At 34.5% G+C, this 26,565-nt stretch overlaps 1 protein-coding gene across 1 annotated transcript in view; it reads left to right on the forward strand.

Annotated features, from left to right (window-relative positions):
• Window positions 1-26,565, forward strand: part of PRKD3 (protein kinase D3) — an 86,108-nt gene that overhangs the window by 16,513 nt on the left and 43,030 nt on the right. Inside the window, exons 3-4 of the mRNA XM_041756645.1 lie at window positions 24,624-24,762; window positions 26,266-26,397. Of these exons, the coding sequence (XP_041612579.1) occupies window positions 24,624-24,762; window positions 26,266-26,397 (271 nt within the window). The remainder of the gene's footprint in view (window positions 1-24,623; window positions 24,763-26,265; window positions 26,398-26,565) is intronic.

Below are 26,565 nucleotides of genomic sequence, written 5' to 3' on the forward strand. Positions count from 1 at the left end.
CTTAGGCCAGTACCATAGTGTTTTGATTATGATAGCTTTGAAGTATAGTTTGAAATCAAGAAGTGTAAATGCTTCCAGCTTTGTTTTTCTTTCTGAAGATTGCTTTGGCTATTCAGGATCTTTTGTGTTTCTGTATGAATTTTAAGATTGTTTTTTTCCGTTTCTGTGAAAAATACCATTGGAAATTTTATAGGGATTGCATTGAATCTGTAGATTATTTTGGGTAGTATGGGTATTTTAATAATAGTCTTTAATAATAGTCCATGAACACAGAATATTTTTCCATTTATTTGGATCTTTTTCAGTTTCTTTCGTTAATGCCTTACAATTTTTAGTGTGTAGATCTTTCACCTTCTTTATTAAATTTATTTATAGGTATTTTGGGTTTTTTTGATGCAATTATACATGGGATTGTTTTTCTTAATTTCTCTTTCTGATGTTAACTTATTGTATAGAAAGGCAACTGATTTTTGTATATTGATTTTGTATCTGGCAACTTCACTGAATTGTTTATTAATTCTAACAAAATTTTGGGTGGAGTGTTTCATGTCTCTTACAAATATAGCCAATTTTACTTCTTCCTTTCTTAGATGTCTTTTATTTCTTTGTCTTGCCTAATTGTTCTGGCTAGGACTTCCAGTACTATATTGGAAAGTGTCAAGAATAAACATCCCTGTCTTGTTCCTGATCTTAGGTTTGCGCCCCGAGTATGGTGTTAGTTGTGGGCTTGTCATATATAGGCCCTGTTATGTTGAAGTGTTTTTCCTCTCTACCTCACTTCATTTAGAGTTTTTGTCATGAATTGATGTTGAATTTTGTCAAATGCTTTTTCTGCACCTATTGAGATGACCATATGATATTTATCCTTTATTATGTTAATACGGTATTGCATTTATTGATTTGCAGACGTTGAACTATCCTTGCATCACTGGAATAAATCCACTTGATCATGGTATATGACATTTGTATGCTAACATTTGTTGAGGATATTTGCCTATGTGTTCAACAAGAATGTTGGGTTATAATTTTTTTTTCTTGTAGTGTCCTTGTCTGTCTTTGGTATCAGCTGGCCTTATGAGCCTGAAAATGTTCCTTCCTTTTTATTGTTTGGAAGAGTTTGAGAAGGATTGGTATTCTTTAAGTGTTTGGTAGAATTTACCAGTGAAGCCATCTGGGTTTTTGTGTGTTGTTGGGAGGATTTTAATTACCAATTCCATCTTTTTACTATGAATTGGTCTGTTAATATTTTCTACTCATTCATGATTTAGGCTTGGTAGATTGTTCTAGGAATATATTCATTTCTTCCAACTGTCCAATTTGTTGGTTTATAATTGTTTATAGAAGCCTTTTATGATCCTTTGTATTTATGTGGTATCACAGTGTCACTTCTTTCATTTGTAATTTTAAGTCCTCTTTTTCTTTAAGGTAAAGGTTTGTCTGTTTTGCTTATCTTTTCAAAAAAACAGCTCTTAATTTCATTCATCTTTTCTATTATCATTTTAGTCTATTTATTTTCACTATGATCTTTGTTAATTCTTTCCTTCTTCTAACTTTGGGCTTCGTTTATTATTTTTCTAGTTCCTTGAGGTATAAAGTTAGGTTGTTTGAGATCTTTTCTTTTTTTCTTAATGTAGGCATTTATTGCTATGAACTCTTTCAGAACTTTTGCTGCATCCCATAAGTTTTGGTATGTATTTTCATTTTCATTTGTCTCAAGATATTGATTTCTCTTTTGATCTTGCCTTGTTGACTCATTGTACAGTTGCATGTTGTTTAATGTCCACATATTTGTGAATTTTCCAGGATTTTTTTTGTTTTTGTAATTGATTTCTAGTTTCATACCATTGTCCTGGGGAAAGATGTCTAATATGATTTCAGTCCTGTTAAGTTTATTAAGACTTGTTTTGTGGCCTAACATGGTCTTTCCTGGTGAATGTTCCTGTTTGCTTGAGAAGAATATGAATTCTGCTACTTTAGGATGGAATGTTACTGTAAATGTCTATTAAGTTTATGGTCTAATGTATAGTTTAAATCCAGTTCCTTTTTGATTTTCTATCTGGATGATCTATCCATTGTTGAAAGTGTGGTATTAAAGTGTGTTGTATTGTATTTGTATTGTAATTGTATTTTATGTTCATTACCCTATTGTATAGGTAGGTGTCTATGTCTTCTTTCAAGTATGTTATTATTGGTTTTATATACTTTATAAAGGCCTTTATAGGTGCCTCTATATTGGGTGCATAAATATTTACAAATTTTGTCTCTTATTACAGTCTTTGGCTTAAAGTTTATTTTGTCTGATCTAAGTTAGGTTATATACTTTTCATTATCATGCACTATACTCTTCATTCTTTTATTTTTTTCTCTTCATTCTTTTAACCGTATCATTTAGAGAGCCAAAAATTATAATTTTAAATGAAGTACAATTAACTATTTCCTTTATGGATAGTGCTTTTGTTTCATATTTAAAAAGTATTTGCCTGGGGTGCTGGGGTGGATCATTTGTTTAGGCCTCTTCCTTAAACTCAGGTCACAATCTCAGGGTCCTGGGATCCAGCCCTGCATCAGGCTCCTCCTCAGAGTGGAGTCTGCTTCTTTCTCTGACTGCCCCCCCTCCACTTGTGCTCTCTTTCTCTCTCTCTCACTATCAAATAAATAAAATCTTCTTTTAAAAAGTATTTGACTAAAAAAAAAAAAAAAAGTATTTGCCTAAATGAAGATAACAAAGGTTTTGTTCCCTGTTTTCTTCTGGAAGTTTCATAGTTTTAGCTTTTACCTTTATAGTCCATATGTTAGTTCTTTGAGGCTGCCACAGCTCCATGGCTTAAACAATAGAAATTTTTCTGACAGGCTAGCTGTTTCTAATTGAGATATCAGTTGGGTTTGTTCCTTCTAAGGCCTATAAGTAAGAATCTGTTTTTTGCCTCTCTCCCAGTCTTTGAGGCCTCAAGCTTTCCTTGAGATGTTCTCCCTGTGTCTTCATATTGTCTTCTCTTTATATATATCTGTGTTTACAAATTTCCCCCTTTTATAAGGACACAGTCCTGTTGGGCTAGGGTGCTCTTTAGAGACTTCATCCTACCTGGATCATCTGTCTACAAAAGCCGTATTTCCAAAGGTCACATTCACAGTTACTGGGGGTTAGGACTTAACATCTTTTGGAGGAATACAGTTCAACTCATAACAATCCGTTTCAAAACAATTTTTATATATGGTGTGAGGTAAAGGTTAAGCTTCATTTCTTTACATTGAACATCAAATTTTTCCCAGACCTTTTGTTGAAAAGACTATATTCTTCCCTCGTTGAATTACTTTAGTAACTATATTGTAAATTAGTTGACCACATATGTTTTGATCTATTTCTGAACATTGTTTTGCTTTATTGACCTATGTATGTGTACCTTTAAACTAATTTCACATTGTCTTCAATCCTTTAGTTTTGTGAAGACATGAAGTCAGATGCATTAAGTTCTCCAGCTTTGTTCTGTTTTTCAAAATTGTTTTGACCATTCTGCGTCCTTTACGTTTCCATTAAAATCAATGTGACAATTTCTACAAAAACTATTGAAGTTGTGTACATTATTTGTTGTCTGTTCCGTGTTTTTGATCCAGTTATAAATGGGGTTTTAAAAAATCTGAGTCTGATTTTTCATTTTATTATATAGAAATATTGTGATTCATGTACATTGATATTGTGTCCTGCAACCTTGCAAAACCTAATTTATTATTTCTGATAACTTTAAAAAATTCTTTAGGATTCTCTACATAGATGATCGTTTGTAAATAGAGTTTTATGCCTTGCCTTCCAAAATTTCATTTCTTTTTCTTGTTTTGTACTGGAGTCTTCAGTATTGCATAGAAGTGATAAGGTGGATATCTGTGCCTTGTTATTACCAGTGTTAAAAGGAAAAGCATTTGGTCTTCCACCATTAAGTTTCATGTACATTTTTTTAGATGTCCTTTATCAAGTTGAAGAAATTCCTGTCCCTGGTTGGCTTAGATGTTTTATCCTGAATGATAATAAATTTGGTAAATACTTTTTCTGGATGTATGTGTTTTTATCTTTTAGTCTGTTAATATGGAAGTATGTTGGCTTACCTTTGAATGTAAAACCAACCTTGCATTCCCAGAACAAATCCTCCTGGTCATCATATATTATCCTTTTTTATATTGTCCTTGATTCAATGTACCTATATTTTCTTTATATTTTCCTGTCTAAGATAATGAATGTATTGGCCTGTAATTTTTTTTCTTCTATTATCTTTGTGTGGTTTTGGTATCAAGGTAATGTTGGCCTCACAAAAATGGGTTTGGAAGTATTTCCCTCCTGTTTTCTGAATAAATTTGTATAAAACTGATATTATTTCTTCCTGATATATTTGATAGAATTCACCAGTGAAGCCATCCGTGTCTGGAATTTTTTTTTTTTTTTTTGAGAGGTTTTTAACTCAATTTATATTTCTCTAATTGGTATAGAGCTATTCAGATTATTTCTTTGTGAGCACACTTTGGTAATTTGTGTCTTTAAATGAAAATTTTCATTTCATCTGAGTTGGCAAATCCATTGGTGAAAATTGTATTTTATGTTCATTACATTTTTATTTTATTTTATTTTATTTTATTTTATTTTATTTTATTATTTTATTTTATTTATTTTTTTATGATAGTCACACAGAGAGAGAGAGAGGCAGAGACATAGACAGAGGGAGAAGCAGGCTCCATGCACTGGGAGCCTGACGTGGGATTCGATCCCGGGTCTCCAGGATCGTGCCCTGGGCCAAAGGCAGGCACTAAACCGCTGCACCACCCAGGGATCCCCTTTTTTTCAGTTTCTTAAAGTGGAAGCCTCAGTCATTGTTTGGAGTCTTGTCTTTTTTATATGTGTCTAGTACTACAAGTTTCCTTGTAATCACGCTTTAACTGCATGCCACAAACTTATATGTTGTGTTGTCATTACATTTTGTTTAAATTATTTCCTAATTTCTTGTGATTTCATCTGTGGTCCATGGATTGTTTAACTTGGAAGCATTTAAAAGTTTTTTGGATATTTTTCTGATCTATTGATTTCTAGCTTTATTTTAATTTTGGCCAAGAATATACTTTAATTTCAATCTGTATAATTTGAGGGTTTGTTTTTGTAGTGTAGGATTCTGCTCTATACTACATTCTGAATGTTACACATTCAGTTTTAAAAAATGTATATTTGGCTCTTGTTGAGTGAAGTTTTCTATAAAAGTCAGATCAAGTTGGGTTGATGGTATTTTCTTTACCTTTATGGATTTCTTTTTACTTGTTCTACCATTTATTGAGAAAGGAGTATTGAAACCTCTGGCTGTAATTTTAGGTTTGTCTGTTGGTCCTTTCAGTTTTAAATAATAGACATGAAAAACATGAAGCAAAAATTATTTGCAGGCACATTTAGGATTTTTACAGCCTTTGATATATTGATTTCTTTTTCAGTGTAAGTTTTTTCCCTTATCTCTGGTAATGTACTGTTCTGAAGTCATCTTTGTGTGGTATTAATATAACCATTCTCACTTTTTTTTTTCTTCCAATAACGTACTGTTTGTATTGTGGTATATTTTTACATATTTTTGCTTGCAACCTCTGTCTTCATGTGTGAAGGGGGGTTTTTTGTAAATTAAATATGCTTGAGTTATGTTTTTTAAGTTCAGTCTGACAATTTCTACTTTTTAAGTGCTTAGACCACTTATATTTAATACAGTGTTTAATATAGATCCATTTAAATATATTGTTTTCTGTTCACCCTTCTGGTCTTGGATCATTTTCTCTCTCTTTTTTGAATTAAGTATGTACTGTAAGTCCATTTTATCTCCACTGTTGGTTTATTACACTCTAAAAATGTTTTTAAGCAGTTGCTCTAGTGCCAGAGTCAATAGACTACATCTGTGGGCCCAAATCTGACCTACCATCTCTTTTGTGAATAGAGTTTTATTGGGACATTGCAGTCTCATTCATTTATATCTTGTCTGTGGCTGCTTTTATGCTGCAACAGCAGAGTTAAGTATCTGTGACCAGAGACCATATGATACACCAAGCCTAAAATATTAGTATCTGGCCTTTTACAGAAAATTTTTGTTAGGGATGCCTGGGTGGTTCAGTGATTGAGCGTCTGCCTTCAGCTCAGGGTGTGATCCCGAGGTCCTGGAATCAAGTCTTGCATCAGGCTCTTCATAGGGGAGCTTCCCTATGTATCTGCCTCTCTCTGTGTGTGTCTCTCATGAATAAATAAATAAAATCTATAAAACAATTTTTTTTTGCCAACCCTTGCTCTAATTTATATAATATGCATCTTTATCAGGGATGTCTTCTAACAATATCATATTACTCTAGGTATGATGTAATGTATACCTTAGAATAGTATATTTCTATTTGCTTTCTGTTGTCACTTGTACTATTGATGTCATACATTTTATTTCTGTAAACAGTTGATTCTCATTATTTGTGATAGTTATAATCTGTAAAGTGCCTCAAACATTGAATTAGTGAATATTCAACAGTTGCTCCTAGGGGAAATACAGGGTTAGGTTCCTGTTGAGCATCTGGTCACACAATTTTTTCAACCAGTAAATACATAACCTTGCTTTAAATGTTTGTATGTTTTATATGTATTTCTGTTTAAAGCTGCCTTATTTAATTTATATTGTTGATTCACCAATAATATATTGATCTCATGGCCAACAGCACTGTAACTTATGCCTGATTGAATCTTCTATAACACATATTCTCTTCATAAGGTATATCATAAGCTACTTGCTCTTAGGAACACTAGACAGCACTTAAGGATGATGCTTGGGGGGTGATTTTAAACAGAAAAACCACCATCAAAAAAGCCCCCAAATTCAGAACACATGACAATAAATAGACCGTGAAAAGGACATGTGTTTTTATACTGTAAAGAGTTGAAACAAGAGTTCAGAGCATCACCTTGTTTGACATCAGCTGGTAACATGCATGAGAGTGATTCAAATTTTTTGTTTTCTGTGCATGCCTGTGAATGACTGCAAAAGCACAGAAAGTATTAATTTTTGGTTACAAATTTTAGCAAGTAGGCATGTTCACAGATCTAGAGTCTGTGAATGATGAGCATCAGCTGTTGCTGCAGATCCCACAACACATTGTAATTCTTGCTTTTTAAATTTTTATTTTTTAAAGATTTTATTTATTTATTCATGAGAGACACAAGAGAGAGACAGAGACATAAGTAGAGGGAGAAGTAGGCTCCATGCAGGGAGCCCAGTGTGGGACTCAATCCTGGGACTCCAGGATCATGACGTGAGCTGAAGGCAGATGCTCAACCTCTGAGCCACCCAGGCGTCCCTAATTCTTGCTTTTAACAGTAAATTATGTTTTAAAGAAATTGAAAGTGAGAAAAATTACCTTTTACATTTATTCGCATATTTAACATTTTTATTACTTTGTCTTAGATCCAAACTGTATGCAATATATTCTTTTCTCTGGCTTCATTTACAGTTTTTGTCTTTTCGGTTTTCAGCAGCTTGAATATGATTGCTCTATTGTGGTTTTCTTTCTGTTTTTGTTGCTGGAGTTTATTGAACTTGGTCTTGAAGTTATAGGTTCTTCAATTTGGGAAACTTCTTGTATTCATTAAAGCTTCCTTTAGTCTTTCCTGTGTGCCATTTTTACTACCCTTAAAAAATTTTCCTGAACATGTTCTTGTTTGCTTTTCTCCTCATCTTCTATCTAATATAGGCTTTCATTTGAAATATATAGTGTAATGGAAAGGTATATTTGAATTGCCTCTGGGTTGTGCCATGACATCTGAGTGAATGCATTATTTTAAAGCATTTTTCAGTCCCAGCCTTCTGTAGGAAATAGGTTGAAGGAGTATGAACCAAGCTTCTTGTTAAAGTTTTCCATGATTCAGTAATTTTTGATAAGATAGTAAATTGGTTACAGTCAAATGAACAACCTCTAATACATACACTTTGACAAATGCACTTCAGTATGTCTGTTTTTTTCCTTGTAAAATCTTACCAATAACTTTTAAACACCCCACAAGATTATTGATTACTTTGTCATTGAGCATTTACTGCCTTTTTTTAAGGAGCAAAATCTTTAAATTTTGTTTCATCATATTTATGCAAAAGTAGCTAAATTTTCAAAAATCTTTTATTATAGCCCCTATGTTGTAGAGGATTGAGATTTTTAAGTGTTTACAAACTCCGTATATGTGGTTTGGAGGTTACAAGGAACTTAGTTTGTAATCGTGGTTTTCAACCCTGGCTGCCCCTTTAAACAACCAGGAAGCTTAACAGACCCTTCCCTAGACAGACCAGTTAAGTCAGGCTTTCTGGGAATGGAGAGTCTGTTTAAGTATTCTGTATCTATGGTTCTAAGGAGTAGCCAGAGTCAAGTACCTAAATGTAATGGAAATCAGTAAGCTTAAAAGACTGGATAAGTAATAAACTGAAGATATTTTTTCCAAATATTTGAATTGTATATTTTGTCATATAATTATATATACACATATATTATATATATATATATAATGTGTATGTGTATGTATATAAATCTTGTATACAAATTCAAAAATTCACTGAGGTCTGCATCTGATTATAGGTTAATATGGTAGTTGAAAATTTTAGATAGAAAAATAAGTGCTAGTGATTTCATTTCTTTTACTTGGCAGTTTGCAGAGAGTTAAATAGTGTGGTACAATGACCCCTTACCAGCTGCCATTATCTGTTATGGCTTCATGCAATTGAACAAATATTTGTGGTACACTTATTCTATTCAGTCACAGTGCTAGATACCATTGAGTTACCAAGATGAAAGATAAATTTTCTGCCCCAATGATTGATGCTCTGTAAAAAGAGAAGACGAGTGAATGTAAGCTATTGTAATATAAGGTAGAACATTGTAAGACCTGAAATAAATGTACAGAATGGCAAATGACTCAAAGGAATGACTACCATCTCATTCAGGAGTTATGAAAGCTTGCTTTAAACCCTACTTTATGCTTTTGTTATCACCAGCTATGGCCCTTCACCTGGGGAAATAAATCTTAGTGACTAGTACAATGCCCTGCAACTACTTTGACAGCTTGTAGCATGGATAAAGCAAGATGCCTTTAACATCCTCAGTAATCTGAAACCTGTGTATTTATGCACATATGGATTTTCTTTCCCCATGGGTAAATGAATAAAGCTGTATGATTGTGCTTCCTAGTAGTGCTCTAAATTTTATGTGAGCTAGAAATTCATGGTGATTTCTATGCTATTCATGGTAATTGCATTTACCATCCCACCATCATTTTTCTTTCAGCACCTTAAATCATAAGTTGCCTTTTATGGAGATCATGAGAATAGTAAAACATAACATTTTATATATATATCCATTTAATTACCATGTACTGTGCTCTTCATTCCTGGACAAACTTATATTTAAACTTTAATTATATTGATTGTAATTGTTCTTTTACTTGAGTGTAGCCACCATAAAACTGTAAGCTCTGTGAGGTCAGACATGTGCACAGTAAGTGTTCAGCAAATAGTTTTTGGTTGAATAAATATAAAAACTCCTATGAAACATGGCTATGGTTTTTAAAACCATGGTTATTAAAAACATGAATTTTGGGGTCAAATTTGTGTTTATCTCTACCACTTGCCAGTATGTATATTAAATGATACATTTTGCTTAGTCCAACACATAGCATATAGCAATCTCACAACGTTAGCTTAGTAATGTTGTTATGAGTCTGACTTTAGTGGTTTTTAAACTGAAAAGACAAAACTCTAGCCACACATACTTAGGGAACCCGTTTCTGTTGGGAGTTTACTGGAAATTAGTGGTGATCCAGAAGCGAGTGAAAGCCACTACCAGTTAATTTTATGTTTTGCTTTTGTACTTTACAGAATATATATGTGTCATAATCTATTTTCTGCTATGTAGAAGACAACTGAGTTGTTTCTTAATCTGTATCGGTAAATTATTCACAATTTTCTGTTAGCTCTACGAACGTTCTTTTTATTCGTGCAGAAAATCAGAGGTTAATGGTATATCAATTCTGTGGTTTAATTGTTTATTCTTGGGCCACATGTGTCTATTTCATGTGCATTCTTTAGCTTCTAAATTGATTTTGTCTTGGAATAATTGTAGTATATTCCTCAGGGGATGATGTAGTTATATGATCCTTTAGATTAATGATGATTACAGATGTGACTTCAGAATCATAATTTTAGTTCAGCTGATTTAACTAGTTACTGTTATTTTTTAAAGATGTTTACAAGTTTATTCATTCATGAGAGACACAGATGGAGAGGCAGAGACATAGGCAGAGGGAGAAACAGGCTTCATGCGGGGAGCCTGATGCAGGACTGAATCCTGGGACCCCAGGATCTCAGTCTGAGCCAAAAGCAGGTACTCAACCACTGAGCCACGCAGGCGTCCTAGTTACTGTTATTGAGCATTGAGTTAAACATGCTTTTTTGTTTCTATGCCCTTGTACCATTATATCTAATATAATGGAATTGAGATATTCCTGCACCGTATGCACATTCCCAAGAATTAAACTGCCAGAAGGAGCCTGTAGAGCAACTATAAAGGCATAGGGATGGTTAATTGAAACTGTAAGATTTTTGATATCAATAGAAGGACATGAAAACTAACCAAGAGTACATTAATATCTCCATTAGGAAAAAAAAATGATGAAAGTATCTATTGATAACTGTCTTAAGAAATGGATGAATCCAGATATAAAATTTAAAATTTTGTGAAATATTTAGAAGACTTTGTGAGAGATATGTATTTTCGTATTCCTGAAAAAGGAAGACTGATAGTATATAATTTTTACTTGCCAATTAAATTATGTTTTCCATTCAAGATTTTATGGGGATTCTTTTTATCCTAACAATATTTTTCTAAAGTTTACCTGAGACAAAAAGCCAAAAAGCATAAAGTTAAAAGTCTGAAAAATAAGAGAAAGGGAGAGAATAAAAAGCTACAATAATGGAAACTATATACTACTTGAATAGTAATAGATGCATAGTACATTTTAGGTATTTGACTAAAGAGGTATGAGAAATAAAAAGGAATCATTTTTCAGAAGTAGAGTTTAGAAAACAAGTTAGGCAACGAGAGGAGTATTAACATAGACCTCCACTTAATATCTGACACCAGGTTAAATTTCAGAGGAATTATGGTTAAATATGAGAACTCAGATCAAAGGCATATGAGAATTAAATGGAATTAAATATTAACCAAACTTATAGGGAGTAGGATATATCACTTTCATAACAGGAAAAGGAAGCACAAGGGAAAAGAAAAGTTTAGAGATTTGAGTACTGAAAATTAAAATATTTACATATGTAAAAATAAAAATAAAATTGAGGAAATACTACACGAGTATTATATATTGTTAATGTCTTTATACTGTAAAGAGCTCTTGTATTGATAAGAAAACACTGATCTCCAAATATTTAATCAAATGATTTAAAAGTATATTTCACAAAAATATTAAACAAATTAGTAAACAGGCATGTGGGGAAATGTTCAAAATAGTAGTAATAAATACAGACTAGGAATGGTGTTCAATTAGGGGAAAAATGAAATTGATATTTCCAGCATAGATAAGGATATGGCAAAACTTCATAGAACTAGAGAACAAAGATTTTAGGTTTATAATAAGCTAAAAATGGGATTGAATTTTAACACAGATAATACAAAACATAAACATTGAGTTTTTTTAAGAAAATATCTAACAGGGGACGCCTGGGTGGCTCAGCGGTTGAGCATCTGCCTTCGGCTGGGGTGTGATCCTGGGGTCTCAGGATTGAGTTCTATATCGGGCTCCCTGCATGGAGCCTGCTTCTCTCTCTGCCTGTGTCTCTGCCTCTCTCTCTCTCTGTGTCTCTCATGAATAAATAAATAAAATCTTTAAACAAAAACAAAAAAAAGAAAATATCTAACAGACCATTTATAGTTGAGTTTTGCTTAAAACTGGGATATGACCAAAAGTGGTCACTTTTTGAATGCAATCCAATTTCATGACACATCCTGAGGGTGAATTGGGTGGAGTTTCTTTTGTTGTTGTTGTTTTTAACATAAACCAAAAATTTAGCTTCCTTTTCTTGAAGATTTGAAATGCTTCCAACATTTATATTGCATTGAGATTGGTTCTGTCTTACTCATCTTTCTGTCCCCCCAAATGATTTAGTAGACATTTCTTAAAGGACACATTCTACTTCCTTTTACTGCTGAAAACAATACTGCAGATAATCTATGGTGGTAGTTAATCTTTACAGATGAAATGAAATGATTTATAAAAAGAAAGAAGCAGGTAAGCATGAGTATTCTTTTCCATTCTGTTTCATGTATTGGTACTTTAGTTGTGCTGTTCCAACTAGTCAGATTTTCAGTTATTTAGTTCAAAGAACTCTTTCTTCCTGGGATTGTGCAAAAGGCCAGCTTCTTGAAATACCTAACATTATTCACTCTGAGAACACCAGTGAACTTTTTCCTTGTAAGAACGTAGGTTAGCACTGTTTAATTGGCAAATATTATAGCTCCACTATCTAATCTTAATGTATAAGATTAAATTAAGCAAGTGGTTCTCAACCAGAGTGCTTATGATCCCTGTCAGCATTTAGCAATTTCTGGATACTTTTTTTTTTTTTTGATTGTCACTGTTGGGGAGAGAGGGAGTGCTACTGGCATCTAGTGGGTAGAGGGCAGGGATGCTACTGCAATGCTCCAGAGAGCCTCCCACAACAAAGAATAATCTGGTCCCAAACACTAGTAGTGTATATGTTCAAGATGTGACCTATAGCTTGAGAGCTTTCAAATAGGGTTTCTAGTTCGGCTTAGATATGTTTGTTTTAAGTTTAGAATACATGGTTTCTGTTGTGAGTATGGATATAGTTGATGTAAATTTTAATTTTTATTGAAGTATAGCTGACATACAATGTATTTTAGTTTCAGGAATGGATGTAAAATTTTAGACTTACATGGTAGATTCCTTTATATACATATTGGCTTATAAAGCAGACTTAGCAACAAACAGAATCTCTTCCTTCTAGAAGTTTATAGGTTGAAGAGAATGCTTAAAACTGATGAAACTGAAAGAACTAGTGAGACTGGCTACCAGAACTGAGAAGGCAGACAAGTCTGAGCATCTGTAGAATTGAAGTTGAGCCAAACAGAAACTAGATCTCTGCTGGGAGGCTACTACCAAAGAGTCAGATTACAGGGAGCAAATCAAAACTGAAGGGACAGACCAAAAGCTTTGCCTATCTTAGAGTGATTGTGCATAGATTCCCAATGTCAAAATTGTATTAGTGATTAAGCCTGTACTGTTACTCTTCTGTTATTAGCGTATGTTTTTTAAACAAGAGAATCATCCAAGAAGGAGGTAGCAGGGTTTTAAAGCCAAAGACATATGCAGGTGGAGATTTTGATTCTTCCATTTGTTTTGTGATTATAAACCCTTTTCAGGTCACTCCAGATTTTTACTTGCAAAGCTGGGATCATGATTTCTACCTTCATTAAAAAAATTTGGTGATAAAATGTAAAGCTCTTTATTATTATTTTATTATTATTATTATTATTATTTTTAATGTAAAGCTCTTAATGCAGTGTTTGTCACATAATTCATTCCCTCAAAATAGTAATACTCATAGTTTTAAAATCTCTATTATCTGGAAAGATCACTGATCATGAAGTGTTCTTAAAATTTTAGTAAATATCATTCTTTCTATACACTGACTGCTTTATTCATACCTTTTGATTTTAGTATTTAGTATATGACAAGCTATAAAAATTTGAGATCAAGTGTTTATCAAAGGAATGGGATTAGCCTATGTCAAGTCCTTTCCATGATGTCTGGTGCGTATTAACTACTCTCAGTGGATGTTAGTTCCTCACGTTCTTGATTTCATACTGCCAAGGAGCTTAGAAAATAGTACTATGATGCTACCACTGTATTGTGTTAATTTGTTGAATGAACATAATAGATGTAATTGGAGTAATAAAGGAAATCGGCCAACAGCAATTCATTTTAAACTGTAATAGTGTTTACTGAAGTTGAAATGACTCTTAACTAAAGCAAACTCTCTGCTTTTAGCTGATTTAAAACATTTGTTTTCAGTTTTGACCATTTACATGACACTAGACCTGAAGAATTTTTGCTTCTGTATTCTAGTTTAGGAGTGATTTTGATCTACTTGTCAAGTGAATACATTGTTTCTGCAGGCGTGGATTGGGTATAATTTTCTGCTTGCTAAAGTAGAGCTAAAACCCCAGCTGTGCCTTTTGTTTTCTGGAAATCAGTTGTCATTCTGTGCTGGTTGTTTTTTTTTTTTTTTTTCCTGCCCCTTTCTTTCTACTACAGCTGTATTGCAGTGGCTAGGTGACGTCCTACTCTTTACACTACATTTTTTTTTTTTTTGTCTTGGCAAAATAATGCCATTACTAATCTGGAGGCTCAAACTGGAAGAAAGATTCTTTTTTTCAATTTTGCTGGATATTCAGGTAAAGATGTTGGCTAGAATGGAAAGTTCCAGAAAGTTTGAATTAAAGATAAATAGAACTAATAGCAAAACAAGGAAAAAAGGAAATGAAAAAAGATTACTCTGGTTTGTGTCAAAAGAGAAATGGTGTTAAATGAAGTAGCTCCTCTAGTGTGTCATATCCAGAAAATCCTAAATTGAAGATTAATGATGAAAGTTAAGAATTAATGATGAAAGTTAAGAATAAATTCAGAGTCCACACTGCATAATTTTCTTATTGACTCATCTAGACTGTAGTGCCTTCTCTCTGTATATAGAAATAGTCATTGAAATCCTTCTCTTCAACTACATACTTAAATAGCATATTTGCTTCTGGGAATTTTATTAGTGTTAAATTAGTTCCCTTTGCATTATAAGTCAGCAGCTTTTTTCAGCTTTTTTAAGTTAAATACTAAATTCTAGGTACTGGACATTGAGTAGGGAGCAGGAAAAGAGAGTTCCCTCGCCCTTGTGGAACTTACTTACTAGGATCTGGTTTATCATTACTTACTATGATTTACTTGACATCAAATTTTAAAATTACTTAAGTATTCAACTTCTCAAATTAAGTGAATATAAAGAAACCTGTGGCGCTAAGAATGTTCTATATCTTGACCTGGGTGGTAGTTACATGGGTGTATGTACATGTGTGTAGTTACGTATTCTAATTAAGATTATTGCATTTTACTCATTATATTTCACTGTAAACTTTTTAAAATTAGATATGCATTGAAACCCTCCAGTGGTTCCCATCGCACCTAGAAAAACCATAGTTCTTTAAAAAGTATACAGTAATAAATTTTTGTTCAGATAATATTAAATTCTGAAGCCGTGTTAATGTGTAAAAATTGTATTTGACAAAGAAGAATTAAAAACTTGAAAACTAAAAAAAAAAAAAAACTTGAAAACTTACCTCATCTAACATTTTATTGATGCGATTTTTATGACATGAACTTTAAACTGTTCATTTTAAATAACTCTCAAAATATAGTATTGCTTGAAGGAATTTTATTTCTAAGTATTGGAACTTTTTAATTACAAACAAGTGTTAATACCATCAAAAGTAATTTCCATAAGATGGGTATAGAAAGATGCTGTTTTTTATTATTGGAGCCATCTTTATTGTAAAAATAAAGACATGCGGAATGTAAAGTGGGCAAAGAGAGTAGCAATGCATAAGGAAGGGGTGAGCATTTGATAACTTAGGATGAAATTCCATTCCTCTCCCTTGTGGACTGGGAAAAGAATTCATTTTGCAGAGTCAAGAGGAGTCGTTTGCACAGTCTGTAGAGAGCAAGTCTAGAAAAGCCTGGGGGAATTTGGAATGAGGCCAAATTAAAGGCCTATTTGGTTCTACCCTGCTAGCTCTTTTGCTGTTTCTTTCATTTCCTCTTTTCTTCTTTTAATCAAGACTGAGGTAGGCCAGGGAAGGAAATATGGCATGTATAGGTTTCTTTGTCAACTTCCTTCCATATTTTCAGTCTCTATATTCTTGACCCCTTTATTCTCCAGAGTAGGGTTTCTCTGCAGCACTGTCAACATTTTAGGCTGGATAATTCTTTGTTCTGTGCAGTATCCTATGCATCATAGGATGTTTAACAGCATCCCTGGCCTCTACCCACTAGATGCCAGTACCTACATTGTAACAATCCCAGTGTCTCAAGACATCACCGTATACCTTCTGGGGGACAAAATTACCTTGATTAAGAGCCCTAGTTTAGGAATAAGCTAAATAAATAGCTAGTGACAGTTACGACAGTTACTAAGTGTGTTATCACCTCTGCTGCTCTTCTAATTTTGTTCCCTATCACAAATTACTTTCTTTCCCATGAAAGTAGAATGCTTAGAAAGTGTCATACCATTTTATTAGCTAAGACTTGCGTTCTGGATGGTAAAGAGAAAAGAGTCCAATGAAAATAGTGAATTTATAAATGTAATCAAGAGTTGATTTTCAGGGACGCCTGGGTGGCTTAGTGGTTGACTATCTGCTTTTGGCTCAGTGTGATCCCGGAGTACCAGGATCCAGTCGCAATTGGGCTCTCTGCATGGAGCCTGCTACTCCCTCTGCCTGTTGTATCTCTGCCTCTCTCTGTGTGTGTCTCTCATGAATAAATAACATCTTTTAAAAAATTGATTTTCATTAGTTCGCTAGAATATCTTCCTCTTAAAATTATACAACTTTGAAAGGGAAAAAAGTTCTTTTGTTCTTTTCTACTGGAGTCTGGCTTAAATAAAGCTATTATTTTGGTAAAGCTTTTTCTGTATAGGATGTCTTATTGGCATCATATCGTTTTGAGAAATTCAACATATATGCTATTAAATATACAGGGTTTTTTGTGTTTTTTGATATGTTGTTGAGGACTTATTAAGGATTTCCTACATAATGAGAACTATTTTGAGGAATGGTTACATTTGGAGTTTTAAAGATCTGTTAATCCATTAAAAATGCTCAAAGAATATGAATAACTAACATATAGAAAAGGAAATACAGGTGACCTGTATGCATGTAAAAATGTTCAAATTCATGTAATTAAAACTATACTGAAATACCATTTTTTACCTAACAATAAATTCACTAAGAACTAAATTGTGTGTTTCCTCCCCACCCCTCACATCCATATGTTGAAACCTTAACTCTCATTCAGTGTGACTTTAGAGGTAGGACTTTTAGGAAGTAATTAAGGTTAAATGAAGTCAGAGGGTTCTAGTCTGATAGGATTGGTGGCTTTATAAGAAGAGGAAGAGAGAGTCTGTCTCTCTCTCCTCCCATGTGCATTTTTGGAGGTGAGGTCATCTGAGCACTCAGTGAGAGAAGGCTGTCTGCAAATCAGGAAGAGGCCTCCTAAGAACTTTACCATGCTAATACCCTGATCTCAGGAGTCTAGCCTCCTGCAATCTGAGAAAATAAATTTGTGTCAGAAACTCCATTTTTGATATTTTATTAATGCAACATAAGCTGACTAATACTATAAAATAGGATGTGGAAAAAATAAGTACTCATTATTGCTTACAGAAACATAAATTGGTATGGTCTCTATAAAAACATTTTGGCAATATCTAAAAATGTCAAGGGGTGCCTGGGTGGCTCAGTCGGTTAAGTGTCTGACTTATGATTTTGGCTCAGGTCACAGTCTCAGGGTCGTGATATCAAGCCTCATGTTGGGCTCATCCATGCTGGGTGTGGAGCCTGCTTAAGATTGTCTTTCTCCCTCTCCTCCTGCTTCTTCCCCCCACCCTCTCACCCACATGCACGTGCTCTCTCTAAAAAAAATTAAAAAAAAAAAATAGTGTCAAATGTGTGTACTCTTTGACCTAGCAAATCTACTTCTAGGAAGTAATCTTTTTTTTTTTTTTCAAATTTTAATACTTTAAGTTTTTTTTTTTTAATTTTTATTTATTTATGATAGTCACACACAGAGAGAGAGAGAGGCAGAGACACAGGCAGAGGGAGAAGCAGGCTCCATGCACCGGGAGCCTGACGTGGGATTCGATCTCGGGTCTCCAGGATCGCGCCCTGGGCCAAAGGCAGGCGCTAAACCGCTGCGCCACCCAGGGATCCCTCTAGGAAGTAATCTTATTCATATACTCAAAAAGCGGAAAGAGATACATATATAAGATTATATATTGGATGTTGTTTGTAATAACAAAAGATTTGAAACGGTAGCTAAGATTTATATAGCGCCCAAAATGGATTAGGAGTTTTAAGCTCTTTAGGTGTACTCATTTAATTCTCATGACCACCTTATGAAGTAGGGGATACAGAAACTTGAGGTTAAGTAAGCGTGTCACAGTTATATATTGAGTAAGTGAAATGGATCAGGATTTGAATTCAAAGCAGTTGGCCTTTGTTTTTTTCCTGGACCCATATCACATCGGTAGGGAACTAGTAAAATAAAACAATACAATTGTGTAAAAAAAAAAAAAAAAGAATTAGGTACAAAATGTCTTCAGAAGGATACTAAGGAAAACTGGCAACATTATTGACTGTGGCAGGGATAATTGGGCAACTCCAGCATAGATTTTGCACTACATTCTTTTATACTTTAAAAATTTTGAGCCATGTGAGTAAATTGCCTAGTTTTAAAAAGTGTATACTATATCCCAAAATATTAATAAGTTATCTGTGAATATACATGTGTATATAAATGGATGAGTAAACAATGGGGGAAAATAGATCAATCTCACATGCAGAAGAATTCCAAATAATTTATATAGATATCTGCCTTCAAGGAGAAGGAACATTAACTCACCATTCCTTAAGAGTGGGCTGCACAGGGGTGCCTGGGTGGCTTCTTTGGTTGAGTATATAACTCTTGGGTTCGGCTAGGGTCATGCATGATCTTGGGGTTGTGAGGTCATGATCTGTGCTCAGCATGGAGCCTCTGCCCTGCTTGCTTCTCCTCAGCCTCTGCTCATGGACATGCATGTGTGGTTTCTCTTTCTCAAATAAATAAAACCTTAAAAAAAAAAAAGTGGGCTGCACGTAGTGACTGACTTCCAGAGGGTACTGTATTAGAGGCTCAAATGGAATAGCTTTGCAGTGAGAAACCTGACAAATGCTACCTTAACTAGATAATCAAGGTCTACATAAATAACAACAAATCCTGTTGGGTTTAGGTACACTAGATATGATGTGATGAGAACGACACTTTACCTCTACCTCTACCCCAAAACCCATATCTCCAATATAATGACAAAAACGTCAATTAGATTTTAATGGTGGGGCATTCTACACAATACCTGGTGTTTAGTCAAGGTCATTAGAACCCAGCGAAGTCTGAGAAAACACTGTTACAGCCAAAAGAGGCCATGACAAAGAGACATGACAGTTAAAGGTAAGTATTCTGTGGGATCCTGGGACAGAAAAAGGTAATTGAGTAAAAGCTAAGGAAAATCTAAATAAAGTACTTTAGTTAATGATAATGTATCAGTATTAGTTCACTAATTGTAATTACCTTATTAATATATTAATAATAGGGGAAACTAGGTGTGGGCTAAATGGGATCTCTATGTACTATTGTCTCAATTTTTCTGTAACTCAAAAATTGTTTTTAAAAATAGTCTGTTTTTCAAACAGAATATGTATAATAAACATACTGAATTATATAAAAGTAAACTTGTAATTCAGGTGTCCATGTCTTACTCCACAGAGCTTAACCATAAACCTGGGAAGAGAGCCTTAGTATCATCTTTTAAGGTGATTCTATACACTAGAGTTGAGATATGGCTTAAGAATGATTCCTGCTGGGATCCCTGGGTGGCGCAGCGGTTTGGCGCCTGCCTTTGGCCCGGGGCGCGATCCTGGAGACCCGGGATCGAATCCCACGTCTGGCTCCCGGTGCATGGAGCCTGCTTCTCCCTCTGCCTGTGTCTCTGCTTCTCTCTCTCTCACTGTGTGCCTGTCATAAATAAATAAAATTTAAAAAAAAAAAAAAAAGAATGATTCCTGCTTGAAAATCTTATTTCCTAATTGTTTAAAAAAGATTTTGTTTTATTTGAGAGAGAGAGCACAAGCAGGGGTGTGGGGAGGTAGGAGAGGAAGAGGGAGAAGCAGACTTCTCGCTGAGCAGGGAGCCCTAGCAGGACTTGATCCCAGGATCCTGAGATAATTACCTGAGCTGAAGGCAGATGCGTAACCAAATGAGCCACTGAGGTGCCCCTCTGAATTTTTAAAAATTATGACCTATATATTGAAATAATTAACATGGTTTTGCTTTTTTGTTTTTTGTGGGGGGTTTTCTCAGTATAATTGTTTAGATCTTTCAAAGTGTGTGCTCATTTATTTCCTTTTTTTTTTTTTTAAATTTATTCATGAGAGACACAGAGAGAAAGAGAGGTAGAGACACAGGCAGAGGGAGAAGCAGGCTCCATGCAGGGAGTCCGATGTGGGACTTGATCCAGGGTCTCCAGTATCACGCCCTGGGCTGAAGGTGGGGCTAAACCGCTAAGCCACCGGGGCTGCCCTCTTTTTTTTAGATGTTTATTTTTAATATGCCCATGCCTTAAGACTTCATAATGTTTTTAAAACTTGGCTTTAGTTCTTCTCTGATGTTAGATGGCAATACTTAATACTCCTTTGCTTTTTTTTTTCAGACCCTATTTTCTGTTGCTTCATTTTGTGCTCTCACTTTCAGATGATTCCTAAATATCCTACCAAATCAGACTTATAAGTCATAATTGTGAATAGCAGAAATCTGTTTTTTATAAGATATTTAGTACATTTTTCCCCTCTTGAAACTCTGTATTTCTCAGCCTGTAGATGAATATAGTTTATGTAAACATTTGCTAGATTGGAAAATTACTTCTTTATCATCACTGAGGGTTTTCCAGCCTGGCACACAAATGCTTATTTTAAGTAAATATTCTTAGTACTCCCTATCATTCTTTATATTTGCTCTTCAGTTTCTTAATGCCAGTATGAATTCACTAGGTCATGTGTTTATCAAGAAGATTACTTAATAATGTATTTTTTTTCTAAGCCACATGTTTTTTAATGTTTTTCTTCTCTCATTAATATATTTGTTTAGCTCTTTAGTTATTGGGACTTCTGGTTTTGTCAAAACAATACTAATGATCCATGTAATTTACCAAAGATTGATTTGAGAGATAATTATTCCTTGTTGTCTTGCTTTACATTTTCTTACTGAATAATCCAGACCCTGCTACCTCTTTCCTGACCAATAGCTGCAGCCCTTTTTAGGAGCTTGCTCTAGTCTCTTCCTGTTCTAGCCCCTACTACACATCAGCATTATGCTTTTAAGATGCAGATTTGATCATGTCACTGCCTTTCTCTGGGATTCTTTTCGACTCTCCCCCCTTAGATGTAAGATAATAAGAACCACTAGTATTTACTTATGACACTACTATTTTAGAGTATCAAGTAATTTAATTTTGGCTAGAGTCCTATAAAACCAGTACTGTTACTCCAAATTTATAGACAAGAAACAGCATAGGGAGGTTAAGCAGCTTATCTAATGAGCTGCTATAGTTAGTAGGTGGCAAAGCCTGAACCCCATTCTGTTGACTGAGCCAATGGGGCTCCTGTGTGCATTTTTGCCTTCTTTCTACTCAGCCCTCCTCTCATTCTTCAGTCATAGGGGTCCACTTAACTTTCTCCCATTAATGTATTTATGTATTTTCTCCACTTCAACCTTTATACTTTCACTTTCACTTTTTGCCCATGGAAACCTTGCTTCTCTTTTTATGATTCTCTTCAGTTATCAATGTTAAAGTGATATTCCACATTCCTAATTACGGTTTTTTCCCCCTCTTCCAGAATTTTATCTATTTTTCATTTTTGGCATTTCCCTTAGCATGTTATATTTTGTTTGATTTCCATCTTCCTAATTTCCTAATAGATTATAAGATCCTGGGGAGGGGAGCGCGGCTTTACTTTACAAACCATGGGACCAATCCCTTGCACTTAGAAGACATGCAAAAAAAATGTGGAACTTTAAAAATGAGTTTTATTCATACAAATATATATTTTTAAGATTTTATTTATTTGAGAGAGAGTATGCACGAGCAGGGGGGAAGGGCAGAGGGAGGAGAAGCAAACTCCTACTGAGCAAGGAGCCCAACAAGGGGCTGTGACCAGATGCTTAACTGACTGAGTCCCCGGTATTCCAGGATGGAATATGGAATCTTTTTTTATTAATACTAAAAAAAAAAGAACTGTTGCAACTAATTTATGGAGACTTTTTACTCCTATTAGATGTTTTCTAATTTGGTAATAAAATTTTAAAAAATTTTAATTTCAAGCATTAAAATGTAATAAAAAGACATTTTTTTATTCTATATTTTACTTTTTATTTTTTTTAAATTTTTATTTATGATAGTCACACACACACACACAGAGAGAGAGAGAGAGAGAGAGGGGCAGAGACATAGGCAGAGGGAGAAGCAGGCTCCATGCACCGGGAGCCTGACGTTGGGACTCGACCCTGGGTCTTCAGGATCGCGCCCTGGGCCAAAGGCAGGCGCTAAACTGCTGCGCCACCCAGGGATCCCTATATTTTACTTTTTAATTGAAAATTATTATACTGTTAGATATATCTTTAAAGCATATTATAAAGTTTTGTGGTTTTTTTGTGTTATAACTCAACTGAAAGTAGAATTGATATAAAAAATTCTAAGTATTTCTGTATTTTTTCATTATTTATTCAGGTTTAAAAATTCAACTCCAATTTCTAATTAAGTCATTGTTTTCATTTTTTAATTTAATATTTTCCAATAAAATTTAGATGTTTTTATATATATATGTATGTGTGTGTGTGTGTGTGTATATATATATATATATATATATATATATGAATTTTTAATGGAAACATTAAATTCAGAAGATAAGGCATTTCCACCTAAAACACATGCTATAAGATCCTAGATTCATGTTGGGAGTGGGCCACAAATTTTGCTGTTTTTTCCAGTGGGTAAAAAGAATACATGAGTAAGTAGTTGCATGATCAAATTGTTCATAACATAATACCAACCAGAGAGATTTCTTTTATGAGTCCTCACAAAGAAGGGCTACCATATGAAGTAGGTGAACCATATCCTCAGCAACATCCCTGCAATAAACGCAGTTACAATTTAGTGTGACAGGGATCCCTGGGTGGCGCAGTGGTTTGGCACTTGCCTTTGGCCCAGGGCGCAATCCTGGAGACCCGGGATCGAATCCCACGTCGGGCTCCCGGTGCATGGAGCCTGCTTGTGTCTCTTTCTCTCTCTCTCTCTCTCTCTCTCTCTCTCTCTCTGTGACTATCATAAATTTAAAAAAAAAAAAAAAACAATTTAGTGTGACATACACATCAAGCCATTCAGTGCAGGCCAGTGACATGCTGTATAGTAGTACATTAAAGGATATTCTCTGAGGAGCCAATTAAGTCAATGAGGATATACAGTTCTGAGATAAAAGAAATTTGAAATACCTACAGCAGTATTTCTCAAGGCACTGGTACTTTAGAAGAAGATGGTCTTGGTTTTGATTTAGAAATTAATTTTGTAAGGCCAGTACTTAAAATTTTCTCTTAAATAACTTTATTAACTGTAAAAACTTTTAGAGCTCACGCCTGCATATTGTAGTCCTTCGTATGTCAATCACCAAAAGTATCAGCTCTGTAGTCACAAAGTGTAGAAGCCTTGAAATAATATATATAGAGTATGTGAACAGATCTGCAAATCTTCTGCTCTGGTCAAAGGTTTTTTAAAAAGAAAGTTACCGGGGCACCTGGGTGATGTAGTCAGTTAAGCATTTGACTCTTGATTTTGGCTCAGGTAATGATCTCAGGGTTCTGGGATTGAGCTCTGTGTCAGGCTCCAGATTCTGTGTTCAGAATCTGATTGAGATTTTTCTCTCCTCCTCTGTCTGCTCCTCCCGCTTGTATGCGCTTTCTCTCTCTCTCACAAATAAATAAATCTTAAGAACCCAAAACAGTAAAAAGAAAGTTACGATAAAAAATCACGTACTTGTAATTACAGAGAGTAAAAAAAGTATCAGATAAATGCTAGAAGCCCTAGGTGCATTTGTCAAAAATGTTGGAATTGATACTCCTGTGACTATAGTTTGAGAATTACTAATCTTCTAGGAGCATCATTCAGTAGAGTTTTCTGTGATGATGAAAGTGTTCTATATCTGCATAGTCCAAAATAATAGGCAAGTCAGTAGTTAAGGTGGTGATTAGGCACATGAAATGTGACTAGAGTGACAGAGGAGCTGAACTTTTAATTAATTTTAATTTAAATGTATGTGGCTAGTAGCTTTGGAGGAAGCTCGGTCTAGAGGACAGGAAAGACTGCTTATCTCAGGCTATGTAATATAGAGTAGCAGTTAAGTTCAAGGTTATATTCTCCATCAATAACTGAATAAAGAAATCCTATACTTCTAAGAGATATATGTTTTAAGATGATAATTTAAGTTTATTGTTCTATTTTTCAATCTGAAAATTAAGGATCGTGGTTGCTCTTTTAGATATTAATAGAATTGTTAGCAGACAGTTTTAGGCTAAAAACTATGTGTAAAATTCTTTCATAAGATTGAGACATTTACTCAAAAATAGAAGCCTTTGGCTATACTGATAAAGTGCTGTTTTTGTGTAGTTTCCAGAGTGTGGATTCTTTGGCATGTATGACAAAATTCTTCTCTTTCGCCATGACATGAACTCAGAAAATATTTTGCAGCTGATTACCTCAGCAGATGAAATACATGAAGGAGACCTAGTAGAAGTTGTTCTTTCAGGTAAGCAAATAGCTTCTTTTTTTTTGTTGCCTTTTGTTTTTTTTTCAAAGAACCTTATTTTTGGTACTATAGTTGCTTAACTTCTTTTATCTACAATGATGGTTACCATGTGAGTTTTACTTTCAGGAACATTATATCACAGATGAAAAAGTAGGAAAATAATCCCTGAATTGTTTATTTGAATGTTACTAAGCTAAGGGAATTATCACTGGAACTGAAAGAGGAATATACTCTTTGAATCAAAGAAATAAAACAATTATACTGAAATTCAATTTCCTTTTCCCCATTTCTGTGAAGAGCATAAAAGAGAATTGGGGTTCAAAAAATAAAATCAGGAAAAAAAGGAAAAATAATAAAGATGTGGAAGAGGAAACTGCAGTACTGATGTTTCCCATGATTTCAATATTGCTTCTTCCCCTGTGTGTTCTCAGTGCACATTTTCTTACCTCCCTCATTCCCCCCCCCCCCCACCCATTCTTGCCATTTGTTGTTCTTAGCTCCTTCTGTTTCTGATCTCATCCAACAGCAGATGGGCAGGATTGTTAGCAAGGAATGTAGAGGAACAAAGAATGTACCTAGTAGGCCTGCAGAACTTCTTGTTTGACAGGAAAGGAGAGAGGGAGAGAGAAAAGAGAGTGAGGGAAAGGAAGGAAAGCCAGCTAAGAGTCCAGACTTCTGCCACCATTTTTTCTACTTCTCAAACTCATCTTTGCAGCCTGTTCTTGAGATCCTCTCTACCAACACCTTTCCTTAGTCCTTGATCCTTTCCATTAATCTAGTCCCTACATTAATCATTTATCTGCACTACCACTCCAAGATGTATACATTTCCCAATCCTTGTCTTCCTCTCCACTCCGGAAGAGTTTCACTCCTTGTCCTCCCTGGAGGTAGTACTTATACCCATTCCTCCTGGACCCTTTATCAGGCCAGAGATAGCCACTAATGACTTGCAGGTGGAGGTGAGAGGATATCTACTGGTATATGTATCTACTAGTGTTCAGTTGCTCACAAAGAGGAGGAGTGTCTCTTTTTCTTAACTATCAAGAACAGACAGCTTATGAACTGCGATCCTAAGTTAGAATTCAGAGTGTTTACCATTAAGGTTAAGTTCCTCAGTTTCCACAGTTTTATGTGGGGTTCTTTGCCTTTTGTTTGTTTGTTTGTTTTCAACTTTAGTGTTCTGTTTCCCAGTGTTATAAGTTAAACAGTTTCTAATTGTAGGAATAAATCTACCAACTATTTGTGTTCTTGTCAGTATGTAAATATGCTTTTGGAGGTTGAAATATCGACCTACAGACCTACTTTTGGAGTTCAAATTATTTGGAGTTGATGAACTTCCTAAAATAGTTTGAAAACCACAATATTAAATACCAAAAACAGTTTATTTTTATGATAAATGAAGTTTTTAGAGAAAAAAAGATTTCGTATACTTTGACATCAACATTCTTAATCTCATTGCAATTACAGATACAGGTTTTATTTTGCTACTTTTCTTTTTAAAAGCTTTGGCCACAGTAGAAGATTTCCAGATTCGTCCACATACTCTATACGTACATTCTTATAAAGCTCCTACTTTTTGTGATTATTGTGGTGAGATGCTCTGGGGATTGGTACGTCAAGGACTGAAATGTGAAGGTATGTGTTCTAAGTTTTTGTATCATTTGAAATAGGATTTTGCATTTGCATTTTCTTATCATTAATGAAGGAATAAGATTGCTGAGTAGGTGATAACCAGAGCTTAGAATTGGACAGATCTAGTTGTTCTGAATTAGAGTTGCTGGGGGTAGGAGTAAGATGCCCATT

The sequence above is a fragment of the Vulpes lagopus genome, chromosome 5 (assembly GCF_018345385.1).
Source record: "Vulpes lagopus strain Blue_001 chromosome 5, ASM1834538v1, whole genome shotgun sequence".
Classification (NCBI taxonomy): Eukaryota; Metazoa; Chordata; class Mammalia; order Carnivora; family Canidae; genus Vulpes; species Vulpes lagopus.